General features: G+C 37.3%; 3 protein-coding genes and 1 long non-coding RNA gene across 4 annotated transcripts; 3 read left to right on the forward strand and 1 right to left on the reverse strand.

Annotated features, from left to right (window-relative positions):
• The first annotated feature begins 232 nt into the window (after positions 1-232).
• Positions 233-1634, forward strand: LOC133873487 (thaumatin-like protein 1). Its single transcript, XM_062311187.1, has 2 exons — positions 233-416; positions 899-1634. The coding sequence occupies exons 1-2, from the start codon at positions 365-367 to the stop codon at positions 1573-1575; spliced, it is 729 nt and encodes a 242-aa protein (XP_062167171.1). The 5' UTR covers positions 233-364; the 3' UTR covers positions 1576-1634.
• Positions 1635-3058: 1424 nt separating this feature from the next.
• On the forward strand, positions 3059-4982 carry LOC133872573 (aluminum-activated malate transporter 8-like). Its single transcript, XM_062310133.1, has 4 exons — positions 3059-3503; positions 3603-3749; positions 3847-4806; positions 4882-4982. The coding sequence occupies exons 1-4, from the start codon at positions 3209-3211 to the stop codon at positions 4980-4982; spliced, it is 1503 nt and encodes a 500-aa protein (XP_062166117.1). The 5' UTR covers positions 3059-3208.
• A 2177-nt stretch (positions 4983-7159) lies between these two features.
• On the forward strand, positions 7160-7969 carry LOC133873489 (uncharacterized). Its single transcript, XR_009901129.1, has 2 exons — positions 7160-7226; positions 7518-7969. It is a non-coding gene; the product is annotated as an uncharacterized LOC133873489 (long non-coding RNA).
• LOC133873483 (protein fluG-like) lies at positions 7384-15704 on the reverse strand. The gene is made up of 10 exons (XM_062311184.1): positions 15514-15704; positions 14095-14346; positions 13081-13149; positions 12867-12981; positions 12690-12795; positions 12038-12194; positions 11845-11940; positions 10992-11254; positions 8836-9008; positions 7384-7892 (listed from the first exon to the last, which is right to left on the reverse strand). Exons 1-8 carry the CDS (start codon positions 15673-15675, stop codon positions 11102-11104), a joined length of 1110 nt encoding a protein of 369 aa, XP_062167168.1. The 5' UTR covers positions 15676-15704; the 3' UTR covers positions 7384-7892; positions 8836-9008; positions 10992-11101.
• Between the last annotated feature and the right edge of the window lie 139 nt (positions 15705-15843).

Below are 15843 nucleotides of genomic sequence, written 5' to 3' on the forward strand. Positions count from 1 at the left end.
TCTTATCCAAATGTATGGATGCATTTTAATTTGCATTTTGATCTATAGACTTGCCAGGCCGGTACTCTCAACCAAAGCTCAAACCAGATTTTTCGTTAACAATAGTAAAAAACACACTCTCTCAATCTCCAGATTTCGTGTATAAAGAAAGTCAAAAATTTGTTTCATATTTGATCTTATCTATTGATTTATTAGGGTGTTTTCAACCAAAATTAAATGAGAAGGAAATCTAAAAGATTCATATCACCAATTCACCATATTTATTATTGTTCCTGTACGTGATCAGGATTCAGGCGGCCTGCATAAACTTTCCCCTGTTTCAATCTTTTACTTTCATCAAAGACAAAAATCATCGTCAAAGTAAATGGAAACCCAAGCACTCCTCTGCCTTACCTTGGCTTTTCTCTTCTTCTCTGGTAAGCACCTCTCCCCTTCCTCTGCTTTTGGCCGGCTTTCCTTTCTCTCCATCTTAAGCGTTCTCATTTGACATAACACATGGGTTCACTTTTTTCTTTCTAGCTAGCTGTGCGAGTTATTTTTGTGCTCCATTATAGTATTTCATTCTTACTCCATCACCATATATAAATAAATGATAAAGAGGCCAGGCCTTCTTTTTTTTCTTTTTTCTTTTCTTGTCGTTAATTTTGGGACCGGATTCTATATATACAATAGGCAGCTCGTATGAGAGCCCGGATCCTACCTTCTTGGACAATTGCCTCGACTGTCCGAACAGGTAGAACTCGGGCATACTCTCACACGACTGTCCTATTGGAGTGCAATAGGGATTAGGGAGAGACCTCAAAAAAAAAAAAAAATAATAATAATAAATTTAGCCTTTTGGGAGATTAACCGGAAAGAGGTTGAATGTAATACTCTACTTGATATTGTGTGCATGCAGGGACTCACTCAGTAACATTCACAATAAAAAACAACTGCCCCTACACAATATGGCCAGGAACACTGACTGGCGGTGGCCTCCCTCAATTAACACCAACCGGGTTAGAGCTAGCCTCCGGAGCTTCGTTAGCCCTTGACGTTTCTGCTAACTGGTCAGGCCGCATGTGGGCACGAACCCAATGCTCCGATGCCAACGGCAAGTTCAGCTGTGGCACAGCCAACTGTGGCTCTGGACAGGTCACATGCAACGGTGCAGGTGCAATCCCACCAGCCTCACTCGTCGAGTTCACTCTAAATGGCAGCGGTGGACAAGATTTCTACGATGTCAGCCTTGTCGATGGCTTTAACTTGCCCTTGACGATAACCCCAAAAGGCGGCTCGGCTAGTTGCCAAAGCACAAGTTGTCCAGGGAATGTGAACCAGGTTTGCCCTCCGGAGTTGGCTGTGAAAGGGTCTGATGGCAGCTTAATCGTTTGCAAGAGCGCATGTGAGGCTTTCAATCAGTCGCAATACTGTTGCACCGGAGATTTTAGTACCCCAGATAGATGTCCGCCTACACAGTATTCCAAGGTTTTCAAGGATCAGTGCCCTCAGGCTTACAGCTATGCCTACGACGATAAAACTAGCACATTTACGTGCCCCACTGGTGCCAATTATCTTGTCACATTCTGTCCATAAGATCTGGAAGTAGTTTTCTTCTATTTGTATATAGGAAAAGCTACTTCCTCCCATTCACAATAAAATCATACTTAGTTTTAAAGTTAAATCTGTTTGATTTTCTTTTTTTTTTAATTTCTTAACATTTCTCGAAATTTGTACAATGGCAAATCGTTGAAAGAATTGAACTGACATAATATTAAAAAACAAATCAATGATGTAATAATAAGGGATCCTCACATATTAAATATTTATTACATTAGAAATAAAATAAAATTCACACATATGCTCATGATGAATGAAGGCTTTGGATAACCAGCTCTAAACAACATGTGTCATGCGGTAAAAATTAGGCTCGGCCTACTCAAATTAAATTTGATCTTCCCTGCATATTTTGGTCCCCCTACTTGAAAAATCTTATGCTCCGTTTATTTCGGCCTAAAATAATTTCGTCGTAAAATATGTTCTAAGAAGTCATTTTTCAGTGTTTGACACGTACATAGGGAAAATTACAAATATTAGTTATATTTTCATTCAATCATATTAATTAACTTATAAAAATCAGTTTTTATTCACAACAGGAAAATATTAATGTAAAATAATATTAAAAAAAGAACTAAAAATTTATGTTTAACTAAGATATACACATTGACTAACAATAATTATATTTTGGGATTATTTTAAAAAATTATTTTTAAAGTGGCCGAAATCTGGCCATTTGTGCTGGATTCCGGCCTCCTTACGGGATCCCGGCCAAATCCCTGCCAGTTCTGGCAAGGATTTGGCTAGATAGCGAAGATCCGACCATTTTGGCCAGAATCTAGCAAATTATCGTCGGAATCCAGCAGGAATTTTCAGATTCCGGCACCTGCTGAATTCCAACCAGCGTCAGAATCTAGCTTGTCGGAATCCAGTGATGGTCGACTGCTTGAACGTGAAGGTCGACTGCGTCGTTTAAAAGATGGTCAACTGCTTTTGTCGTCTTGGAAAAATGATTTACGCTTTTAAAGTGCAAGTCATTTTTCGAAATTTATTAAGTATTTTTTGTCAAACGGAAATCATTTACGTACATGACAGTCCCAACCAACCTTTAATTATTTTTTTTAAGAAGAACCGATTCAATAAATAGTTCGGACCATCACGTCAGCAATAAGAAATTAATAGTTGTGAAATAAAAACGCCTGTTTTAGTATCAATATTTTTTTATTTTTTATTTTTGAATAATGTACGCTAAAAACCACATTTGTGTCTCACAACTATCTCACAATACTAAAAGTAGTAGTTTCAACCACATTTTTGATGATCCTTGTTTAAAAAAATAAATAAAGAAAGAAATTGATTGCAATTGCTAAATAAACAAGGTCGAATAATTGTAAGATAAAGACACGTGTCAAATAATGTATTGTTGATGAAAACGGCCTGAAAAGGTTTATTAACGCGCGTCTTTTAACAATTCCGGGCAGGGGAAGGAGAAGGATTTCCGAATTCTGATGGGAAGAGTTGGGTCTCAAATACATCCTCGCTAATTAATGATCACCGGGAAGAAGAGGAAAACCGCCTCAAAATTTAAGGTTTATAAAAGCCTTGGGGCCTCTTCTAACTTTGCATCAGTAAAAATTGAAAGTAGTAGTTTTTTCCCCACTCTAATTTAGCAATGGATATTGTGGCGGCGGCGGCAGCAACTGAAGAGAGGGCCGGGGTTTTCGCCGGTGCTTGGGGCTGGCTTAAGGGCTTGCCTGAGAAGTTGAAGAACAAGGCTGTGGAGGTTGCAAAGAGCGCAAAGAAGCTCGGACAAGACGACCCAAGACGAGTCACCCACTCCCTAAAAGCTGGACTGGCTCTCACATTGGCGTCCTCAATATACTATTTGAGCCCTCCGTTCAATTATTTTGGGGTTTTCGGAATGTGGGCTTTGTTAACAGTCGTAGTAGTCTTCGAATTCACTGTTGGTAAGCTTTTTCAATCAACCGCCCATCAAATTTCAAACTACTTGTCGCATGTATGTAAACGTCGAACTAATGCACGTATTTATACCTTTTCCCTTCCAGGTGCAACCTTACTCAAATGTTTTAACACAAGTTTTGGGACATTATGTGGTTGCGCTCTCGGGATTGGTGCTAACAGCTTAGCATATCTCTTTGGCGATAAAGGACCACCCATTGTCGAAATAATATTGATCCTTCTTTTCTTTCTAGGTATATTCCTTCAATTCTTTACATATTTCCTTTCTTCCAAAGACTCTAGAAACGGACTAGTATAATTACTTACGCAAATTGTTTTGTTGTGGTGCAGGTGCAGTATCATCATTCATTCGATTCAATCCACGGATCGTGAAAAGCTATGACTATGGGGTGTTGATTTTTATATCGACATTTACCTTGGTAGCAGTCTCCGGGTATCGGACCGACGACATCTTACAGCTGGCCGATAAAAGACTCTTCACAATACTAATAGGTGTAGCAACGTGCCTAGTTATATCCATATTTGTTTTTCCGGTATGGGCTGGCCAAGATCTTCACAAACTAACCGTTTCCAATCTAGAAAAGCTTGCAAACTATCTACAAGGTTTAGGAGGTCAATATTTCAATGAAGGGAATGTGACGACCGGTGATATGGCCGCACTTGTTCAAGGTTATGAAAGTGTTCTTGATTCCAAAAGCGATGAAGATTCCTGGGCGAATTTCGCAAGATGGGAACCAGCGCATGGCGGTTTTCACTTCCGTCATCCATGGAAACAGTACCCGAAGATTGGAGACCTTGCTCGGCAATGTGCTTACCATATTAAAGCTCTTGATGACTATATCAACTCTGATGATATTCAGGCACCATTGGAATTCCGAAATATAATTCGAGAATCAAGCACGAAGATGAGCTCAGAATCCAGCAAGGCATTAAAAGAGCTAGCATTGGCAATAGAAACAATGACAGACCCTTCAGCTGCCAATCCCCATGTGGAGAATTCTAAAACCGCCATTAATGACCTAGAAATATTAGCACTTCAAGCTGCCACGACAGAGAATCGTGAAGACGTCCTAGCAATTATTCCGATTGTTTCGCTTGCTACAAAACTAAAAGAAATCACTAAATGTGTGGAGAAAATATCTGAATCGGTCCACGAGCTTTCTCGCCTAGCACATTTCAACAGTGTTGAACCCACTATATCACCAGAGAGACCACAACTACTTCATTCTGGAAGCGTAGTACCTGTTTCGGACGGTGACAGTACTGACCATGTTGCAATCACAGTGCATGCATGAAACAAACGGGGATTCAAGGTCACATCTGTTGAAATCAAGCCCAGCTGGCCTAGCCTCCTGGCTGCTCTCCAGATTTCCTCTGACAGCGAAAACAACAATGGCAGAAATCACGGCCATTCCAGTCCTTGTTTCATGGGACAGCCGTGTAAAATAAATGATTTCCATTTTTAGTTCTCTCTTTGTACTTTGACACCTCTCTACATTCTTTGTAATTCTTTGTTTGGCTATAAAATAAGAATGAAACATGCTCCAAAGCAGATTCTCAAATATTTTCATCTCATTCTCAGGCACTAGATTCACCACCCACCACAACCGGCCATTCTGGATCCTAAAAAATGAAAGAAGAATTGGAAATAAAAACTCCTATTCATTATATTTTCCTGCATTTTCTCGGCAGACAAACAGAAACTGTGATTTTAAAGAACACAAAACGTAATTGAAAGTGAAATCACATAAACAAAAACTAGCCGTACCTTGAGATTCTCATGCGCCGAGGCTGACGCCGAGAAAAAGGCTGAAGCTACAAAAAGCATCGTCGAAGCCATCCAAATCAAACCGATATAGAATTTGAGAGTCACAATAATCGCTAAAATTCTGTAAGAACCGGTAAATACAGATCTAATCCGGTTACTAAATCTCCAAACAAACCTGAAAAATTGTTGAGACAGAGAGCAGAGAGAGATTTTCCTTGCACGTGCCCGTATCTCCGCCTCCAACTCGCCGTTGTCCACCGGCTTCGGTGCTGTCCAAAATGCAGCGCTGGAGATTTTCCGTCGAGAGATTACTGGGAGTGAGAAATTGTTGAGAGAGAGAGAGGTTAGATTTGGGAATTGACGGGATTTGTAGGCGCTAGAGTTCAAATCTTTTGGCGCGGGAAACCAAGAATATATTTCGCTTTTGGCCTCTTTTTTTTCTTTTTTTTTAGCTTGCTTAACTTTGCATCAGTTATTTATTTATTTTCTAATTGATTGAGAATAATTAACTTGGCCTTTTATGTATTATACAACATTCATTCACACGTTGTTCTTCCATAAGAAAACATTTTGGGTCCAGCCCATCCTTTATACGTAGTACTATAGTAGATAATACTAGATATAGAGAGATTGCTAGGTGGCCACGTATACGAGAAATACTATATATACACACACACACTACATCTAATTCATTCTCATAATTATTTTATAATACTTTTTTTTTTTTGAGATAATTATATTATAATACTTATGTGTACGTTACATGCATTAATATCTAGGGATAAAAATGTAATTTTCATCCTTATTCTTTAATTATAACCGGACTTCCTATAATTTCTAAAAAAGGAATGCTAGGCATCCAAACACTTATTTCTAGAATTTAGTTCCAAAATTTAGGAATGCTAGATGCAGTATAATACAATTGCATCTATTTATCTAGATGCAGTAGACATGCATTATGTGAACATGGTCCTAGACTAATTATGCCAAAAGACACATATCCACCAAGCGGAATATTTTGTAATTAGGTAATCAGGTCGGTTGTCACTATAAAATAGGTTATAAAAATAAGTTTTATATTTGATCACTTAAGATAATATATTTTATTATTCAGATTTTATTTTGCTTCATCCATCCAACAGTGTTTGAATTTGTAAAATCCTCCAAAAATATGGTTATTCTACAATATTGTTCTCATAATCACATTGCCAATAGTTATCCACGTACATCCAAGGTCATTACTATGTGTTAAATGTTCCAATGAGTTGAAAAATTGCAAGTTTCTAAGTGTAAGAATAGGTAAGTTCCAAACTTGTGATGTCACATATACGTACACATGGGGATGACGAAAGAATAGATGAGGGTAATTGGAACTGGATGAGGGATTGAGAGGGCCTAGTTATGGTATAATTAGAACACGCTCAGTTTGACTATTTTAGATAATGAATGAGTTTTCAAAAGTCTTTGATCTCAATTGATCCCTTTGATAGTTCAACTTTAGTCTTTGCTCATAAGCAGATCTTTTTGGGGCAAAGAGAGAAATAATATATATATATATATATATATATATATATATATATATAACAAATTAAGACCCTACTAGATCATACCACGTCTACTCCAAATTCTATCCAAACCTTACACTTTGCATGGGTAATTAATTACGGTCTTTTTCAAATGTAAAAATTCTATGCACGTAAGTCAAAGAAATCCAGCGAAACAAAAATTACACTAGCACTCATAAAAAAATATAGGATGGCCTAAAGGTCAGAGATAACTATACATACTCTATTTGGCTTCTCTCTCTCTCTCTCTCTCTCTCCACACATATATATATATACATATCCATCCCTTCATCAAACAAAAACATCATATCACAAAGCAATCACAATGAGAACACGGATACTCTTCCGCCTTATCTTTGCCTTTCTTTTCATCTATGGTAATTTTTCTTCTTCTTGTCAATTATATATATATATATATATATTTGTGTTTTTCTTTCCATAGATTAATAACTCATAATCGAATCATATTTCACAAGAATCCATAAATGTTCTCGCCTTCTTGACAGAAACTCTAGTTTGTAAAATCATTCCCCATTTAATCGATACAACTCATTTATTTCTGTGATAATTATTAGTTACTACGTTTGTTGCATCCAAGATCTGCATTTATTTTTCATGTTCGAACTAGTGTCAAGGACTTTTGGTTCATGTTGCGTGCATATATGCAGGTGCTCACTCCGCTACAATAACGGTAACAAACAATTGTCCGTACACTATTTGGCCGGGAGACTTGACAGCAAATCAAAAACCTCAGTTATCAAACACCGGATTCAAGCTACCATCCAAAGCATCCACATCACTGGATGTCCAAGCTTCGTGGATCGGCCGGTTTCACTTGTGCAACTGCTGATTGTGGCTCCGGTCAGGTTTCATGCAACGGCAACAATGCAATCCTGCCGGCGTATTTGGTGGGAATCGCTATTGCAGCGAACGGTGAACAAGATTTCTACGATGTAAGCCTTGTAGACGGCTTCAACTTGCCTGTATCAATAGCTACACGGCTTCAATAGCTAAGCCTTGTAACAACATATGCTGTCCAGAATCTGTATTGAGAAAGAAAAAAGAATCAAATATGTTAAGTTATCAAGGATTTCTTTCTCAAGTAAAGGTCTTCAACTAATGTTTCTGTTGTGTAGTTTCTCACCATTCCCCACCCTTTCAATCACATAGTCAACCACAATTCCATAAAGAGTGAAAGTTACACAAGTTTACTCCTAAACTCAACGCATGCATAAAACATAGCATAATTGACAACGTTTTCTAGTTTGTTACCTCATTTTCCCATGTATTTAGAAAAATTGGACTGAAGCCTAATTAATAGGAAGATTCTGTCAAAGGCTAGCATAACAAACTGAACATAAACTGAAAGTAACTTATAAATGGTTGTGAGATTGATAACTGTGTTCCCCTAATTTACTACAGAAATTGTGGCTTTTAAATGATAATCAGTTTAACCCTCATGAGTTTGGGAAAAGATGTCTACCCAGGATTCTGGGACTGCTTATAAAGTTTCAATAGAGGGACAAAAGCAGTAGCAACATGGCGATTTGCTGGTCCATACTGCTAACGCACAACTCATCAAGTGTTCATCATGCAATGCAGATTATTGTGCACGCTAATCGCTTTTAGAAGAAACCATGTAGGTTAACCTGCACGGATTGGCATAGTGGTAGGGACACCTGGATGAGCGTAGACCCACACTTAGGTTCGAATCCCACTGAGACCAAATGCCCGGACTTATAAACGAGTCTTGTCGATATGTTTGTGCATCTGTGATTTACCTAACGACCTTGCAGTCGATGAGGTTGGGTGGTTGGGGTTCCTCATTACCACACACACACACACACACACAAAGGAATATATAATGGAAAGGACGAATTGGAAAATCTAATCAATATACTGCTATAAATGGAAATTTCGAAGTGGACAGAGGAATATACTAAAGTGAAATAAACCAGCAGAATGCCTCTCAAAGATATTTAGTACCATGGTATCCTGCACTTGGTTGACAAATCAGGAATAAGTCTGATCTCACCAACTCCTGTCAGATTGGTCTTATCGGCTGGACCATCAGCACCAGAAGTCATTCCCATGCACGCAAATGTCAAACCAACACCATTCTTCCTAACAACATTGTCAAATCGCTTCCTAGGAACAACCTGAGACAATGATACATAAAAAATATAGGGAAAAAGAAGGAATTGAAAACCAACTAGATATTCTTTAACGACATATCCAAATCCAAACAGTTATACACAGGCTTCTAAAACAAATGGAAGGTTATAACATACATTGCCGATTTTCATTGACTATAAAAAACATGAAGTGTGCTATACTTCTGAACTGCTTACATTGACATAATCTGAAGCTAAATAAATTGAATGGTGTAGCCCAAGATTCTGGTTTAAAATAAAGTGTAGGATATTCAGACTAATCCCAGATAATGGTCTATGGAAAGTGAAGTTATCCATGCCTGGTTTTCCTACATCTGACCACCGCAATTGAACTTGGTAATTAAGACAAGGCACAAGCATAGAAGAGAAAACTCCATATAGTTTTCTTCTGCAAGGTAAAAAAATTAGCTCCATTTATTCCTAACAGTTATTCTATAGAATCACCTCCATATTAAAATTCTGATTAACAAGAAATTAGATAACACAGGGCAATCATCTTATACAAAATAATCTTCTTCTTCTTCTTTTTCTTTTCTTTTTTTTTTTTTTTTTTTCACAAGACAAAATAATCTTAGCTCTAATTTCAATATTTATAACACTTATATTAATGCAAGAAAGATGGCAAAACGAATCTCTGCCAAGTGCAGGCATTTCCTTATTTCCATGTAAAACTCTAGGGAATCGAATGGTTGTACAGGCTTACACTCATCTGCAGTAGGGTTACAGAGACATGCAACGAGCTACTTCTTAAATTGGTTCAGGTCCTTATCACCTGTACTTCTGAGCATCTTATATCATATCCTATATTGCGAACTCCTTAATGAACTTCTTACGTCATAGAAACAGCACTTATCCGTTCTCATCATCAGATTCTCTGAAAGTTCAGTCTGATAAATCTCAAGTAAGAAAATATGACCCACATGAGGACATTGTTGGGGAAAGCCTTTATGAGTCACCTTGCACTCAAGACAAATGTTTGAATGTGTGTCACATACCGAAGGTTAGTACACTTGACAAAAGAGTGGATAAGGCCATTTATGGTAATCAATTGCTGGTATGAGACAAGAACTGTTTAAAAGCTTTCTTTAAAAGTTTCTCAATCAGATTTCTGAATGGACAGGAAGGAGTGATGACTCAGATCCCTAGTCTACCAAGCCATTATTCCTTAAATTGTTTACAAGTATGGCAGTGATGCATTTTAATGCGGTCAACTACAAAAAGATCTTAGAGAAACAATAGGATGACACATTGGGCTACTTTCAAATGTTAGATACCTGTAGCAAGTGAACAACTTGTTTCCCAAATCATAAATAGCAATCTGACAATTTTTCCACAAGATCTTTGTAAAAGAAAAAAGAATGTGAGATGTGAGATTTTGATGGAACACAAATAGCTCTCCAATTCTCAAGAAATCACTGCAGCAAACCTACGTGGGATAAGTAGTTCCCAAAGGCTTCTATTATGGAAAATAAACTCAATCCTATATGAGTATGGTTGAGGTGTATGTGCACAGTTGTGTTGCTAGTATGTTTCATTACAAAAACAAACACATATCATGACACATGCAGCTGACCTTATTAGAAAGAAATTTTGTTTTTATTTGTTCTGTCCCAACAATATAGAGTAGGCAACTCTCCTGCATTTTTGGAAAAGACAGAGTTTCATATTATTATTTGTATGAGCATCCTCACCCTCAACCCTAATTAGTTGCAAGAAGCTAGAACGATTCCCCTTTTCCTGTCTTTAATGTGAAAAAAAAAAAAAATTAAAAACAAAAAAACAAAAAAAGTAACCTCAGTCATTCTCTCCTAGTTCAGACCTGTTCTGTACTTCTGTTCCAACTTCTAAATATATTTTTTGATAAGTAAAAGCAGAAATAGTGAAACTTCTAAATATATTACTCCACTTGTCTTAAAGAATAATGAATAACAGGCCCAAAGCACATTAAAGAGGAAAAAAAGTACTCACACGACATCTGTGCTGTCCCGAACCATCAACCCATATAATGCGAACAAGGGAGACATCATTATCCAATGCACTTGTTTTCATCTTCACAGGGTAAGGAGTTGATGTATTCTTTAAACCAAGAGATAAATTGATCTTGTAAAACTGAATTGCATTATGTGCAAAGATGTCTTTAGCAGCCTCAACAGCTTCAGAAATTGAGAGATCACCATCAATACACGCATCACGTAGAACAGAAAAGACAACTTCGCGTGCTTTCTTTGCACCTGTAAAGATGAAAATTGGTTGTTGTAAGTGACCACTTCCAAAGCTGATATGCTTTTTACAAGTCAGAGAGATAGAGAGAGAGAGAGAGAGAGAGAGAGCCTTAACTGTCATGAACTACTGCCATAAAAAACACTAACATTCTGATCAAGACTGGGTAAAATGGTAATAAATTTTCACTTTAACATACCTAAGTAGAAAGTTTCAGGAAACGCATAGCCGTCAGTGCTGAACATTACCAGCAAATTCATTTATGTTTAGCACCAAATGTTATTTAGCACAAACCAAACAAAAGGAGGAAAAGCAATGTCATCTTCCTATGCATAAAGATCCTTCTTCTGGAAACATAAGTATTAAATGCATAAACAATATTAAAAGATGGATTCACAGTCAGAGAGTAGATGAACATTTTGGTTAGAGAGGGAGGGGGAAAGGAAGGGGAGGAAGGGGTGAATGGGAAAGGGAGAAGAATAAAGAAGCTGTTCACACAGAGTACATGTGGAGATTACTTGGCAAGAAAATGCAGACATAACCTTGGTATTTCTATACTAAACTTCTGTATTAGTATTTTTTAGATTGCTTATAGTCTCACCTTCTTTATTGGAGCTAGCTCCAAAAGTTCTTTGACTGACGATATCATTCCATGGACACTAAGCTTGGGAACTGCCAACCCAAAGTCGAGGTACACCTGAAAGTGAAAGCATTGCCTTATTTGCAAAAGAACTTCCAAGTTTATCATCAAAAGTACATGTCTAAAAATTTTATGACTGGGGACTAAATTTGACCTGGGGATAAACAGAGGCCAGATATGATGCTTCCTTTGAAAATGGGTAGGATGCATGTAAAAGTACTATACGACATTTTGAAAATCTCTTGTCCTCAAGAAGGGTCCGGAGATGAAGAGGATTGGACAGCCGCATATCCAAATCTTTGTCTCCGAAACTAGTTGTAGTAAAAAGGAACAACATTTTATACGTGTGTCAGTAACACTCTAAGAACATACAGACTAGCTTAGGCTCCTTTTGATAGTTGAGAAAAGGACGAGCAATAACAACCTAGAATCTTAGAAGCTGCTTGGTTATTCTAGAAGTGGACCAGACTGGGTCCATCTCCCTCACATTAATTGATTTGATTAAAAAAAAAAGAAAAAAAAGAAAGAAAGAAAAAGATTAAGATAAAAATAAGTTCAGTGTGTTTAGGTGTGTTTTCTATTTGACTTCAATGTCCTTAAATGGGAAAGTCCTTCCCAATCTCTAGAAAATATAAAAGCAGTCAGCTTATCCTCAGCTGTACGCTGATTGCATAATGTAGAATTCCCAAGCAGCCCCATCATAGAATCACACAGATTCCACGTTTTCATTTCATTCTCTATATCTTCTCAGCCATCATCAAGAGCATAATGTGAAATCATTTATCAGTTTCAAAACTTTTTGTTACCCAGTGTGTATCTGCATCGGCAAGTCAAAGCATAGAGCAACCTCCAAACTACGTGTAAAGACATAGTCAATAAAGCTTTTATTCGTAATGCGGGTAGGCTTTCCAGCTGAAAAGATACATTGGTTAGTATAACCTTCAATGTATACTGAGAAACCCCAATAAACATGCTATACTTACCACTTAAAATTTTAGAAAGACCTTCCTCAGCATTTTTTTGAGTGACATTTGTATTGATCTCTAACCCACTGCGGTATGCAGCTATGCTTTTCAACCCATATATCTGATTAGCAACTGTGATAGAATCTTAAGGAAGTCAACTAAAATAGGCTTCTTATTTAATACCAGTAAGGACAAAGTAACAGAAAGAAATCCATAACAAGCTGAAAGGATATGACTTCAACTTTCCCTGATAAGTTTCAGTGAACGTATCCAATGTCCAAGTAGATCCATCTGGCAATTCCTAAACGGAACACAACACAAAAATAAAAAGCAAAAAACAAACTAACAACTATAAGCAAAAAAAAAAAATTAAAAATTTCTTGAGCCTGCTGCTCGGAAAACACCGAGTCTAATAGCAGAGAGTAAGGGATGCTAAATCAACAAAAGAGCAACAGATGATGATAGAAAGACACATAAAAGTAAATAAAACTCAACTTTAAATAGATTCAAAAAAAAAAAAAAAAATCAGCCTAGAGAAAAAAAAATGCTTGGTCATAATTGGATACTATACCAAGATAAAATAAAATAAAATAACTAGTGCAGGTCATCAATATCTCATCAACATGGGCATGGAGATTTAATCTGCGATGCACAAGAAACAGAAAAGAGTACCCCAAGGAACAGGTACAATAAAATTATTGCGACACAATGACTATAACGAAAAAGTAGAATTGTAGCAAATCATTTTAAATCAATCCTAGAGAAGAAGTTGCAGAAATAACAAACAGCAAGATCTCTTGTTCCAGCAACCATACATATGGAACAAGTATACATACAGGACAGAAAGCATATAACAATATCTCCTCAAAACTATAGGAGAATCAAGACCATAGCTGGCATGAAACTAACTAATAACAATGACAATTAGATACTGTCTTGGCCTCCTTGCATGCAAATACATTATTTCAGATCTTCACCAAAACAGATCAACTAAACAACAAAGTGACAAACTGTCCTTAAATGTCAAAAAAATAGTAAGCATAATACTCTCTCCTTCCTTTTGGGATGGAGTTGGACATCAAGATAAAAAGCATGACTAGCTGAACTATGAGAGAAATACCAAGACCAAAGAAATAAATAGGACAATAGAAAGAACATCAAGTACATGCATTTACAACAATATGAAATGCTTCAAATTGATTACTTTAATGCAAGTCAGATAAGTGAAAATCAAAAAGTATATTACTTCATCAAGAATCTTCTCAGCCAGACGTTCAATTCTCAATATTCTACCAACGACCTGAGCAAAACTTTTATGCCACTCTATGTCATGCTTTTTGTCAATCTCTATCCCATCATCAATGAGTATGGTAGAGATTCTTGCAGCTTCGAAGCATGTTGAGCTAATGGACTGTAATCCAGAGAGCTTACGGTATTCTTCAACCTCATGCAAGGATATCTGAGATCCATACAATTCAGCAATATGCCTTAGATTTCTCTGCCACATACAAAGCAATGCAGTCAGAATGGAAACCCGGAACTGATTTCTTTTAAGTCCTCAAGTACCATGAAGTTACAAGTCATAGCAACACGTGTTATTGCATAGTGGCAAAGAAAGATAATGCAGCATACTGAGCATGGCACCACAGACATTAAAAGTGTCTCTGAATCTAACGAACGAGGCCTAGAACATGTCACATAAAACCGACAAGTTGAGAAAATAGAGAACTGTTATTTACCCCTAAAAAATTTTTATTTTGTTTTTCTGGAAGGGCCCAGGGACATTCAAAGCACTTGTTATGAGTTTTTGGCTGCAAATCTCTGAGGGTTTAGATGTACGGTGATACCTGATATATGAATGAAATGAATGAATGCATCTCATAAGGTTTACAATTATACCCTGGGTTTGTTTGACAAAATTCTCGTAAACAGTTTTCTCTTCTCAAATCTTGGAAACGCTTCTCAAATGTTAGTTATCCAAACGGAATTTTAGATGTAGCCCCTACCACTAAACACAAAATTCTTCTAAAAACCCAAAACACTTCTCACAAATCACTATCCGATAAATAAAACACAAGACATTTCTCAAAAATAGTTAAATATATACAAGCCCATTTTTCATGCTTATATTTTCATGTGTGGACGTTCCTTAGCCGTCCGGGGTGGTTGCCAAGGCTATCCAACCGTCTAAGAGTCAAGCGGTGGTCGCCAAGGCCGTCCGACAGCCCCGTAAGGGCCATTTAGCGTCCCTGCAGTGGCCGATAGATCACCAACGTGCAGCAGCATTATCAAACCATCGAAATTGTTGCATTGACCCAGTACAAGTTATTAAATTTAGTTGGCAGAGAAGTCATTATGACGCTGTCCTCTACGGACCACATCATTTACATGTTTTCTTTCTTCCTTTCTTCCTGTTAAACTTGTTGATCGATATGTGGCAATTTTCATGTTAGCTTAAAACAATCCCTTGAAACAAAGACATATTAAAGTGTGTAAAAATGAATTCCACACAAATATGACACATGGGATTGATTTGCAAGACTGAAATGAATTCCATACAAATTGAGTTTGACTGGTTTATAAACAATTGGGTCGCAAAAGTCAACCAAACCCAGTTCTCACTTTGTAAAAAGCCTGAAGAAAATAGTCGTCGTAGAGTGAGTACCTTGAAGGAGAGGGAATGGGGCGCGAAGGTCAACGCGTCGCCGTTGGCTTCGGAGAAGCCACTGATGAAAGGGACGGTGGAGTCGAGAGCGACGATGTTGTGGGCGTGGGCGTCCACTACCTCCATCTCCTCTATTGCTTCTCTCAGTTCTGTGAAATCCATCTCTCTCTCGCTGGGTGTTGTCCGTTGTGGCCACGGCTATTTTATAGGTGTGTCCGAACATCGAATTTTAATAATTTTAAAAGTTTGTTAAAAAAAAAATAATAATAATTTTAAAAGTTACTCGTGAAATTGTGTAGCATTTTTTATATTTATAATAAATAAATATTA

The sequence above is a fragment of the Alnus glutinosa genome, chromosome 7, assembly GCF_958979055.1.
Source record: "Alnus glutinosa chromosome 7, dhAlnGlut1.1, whole genome shotgun sequence".
In the NCBI taxonomy this organism is placed as follows: Eukaryota; Viridiplantae; Streptophyta; class Magnoliopsida; order Fagales; family Betulaceae; genus Alnus; species Alnus glutinosa.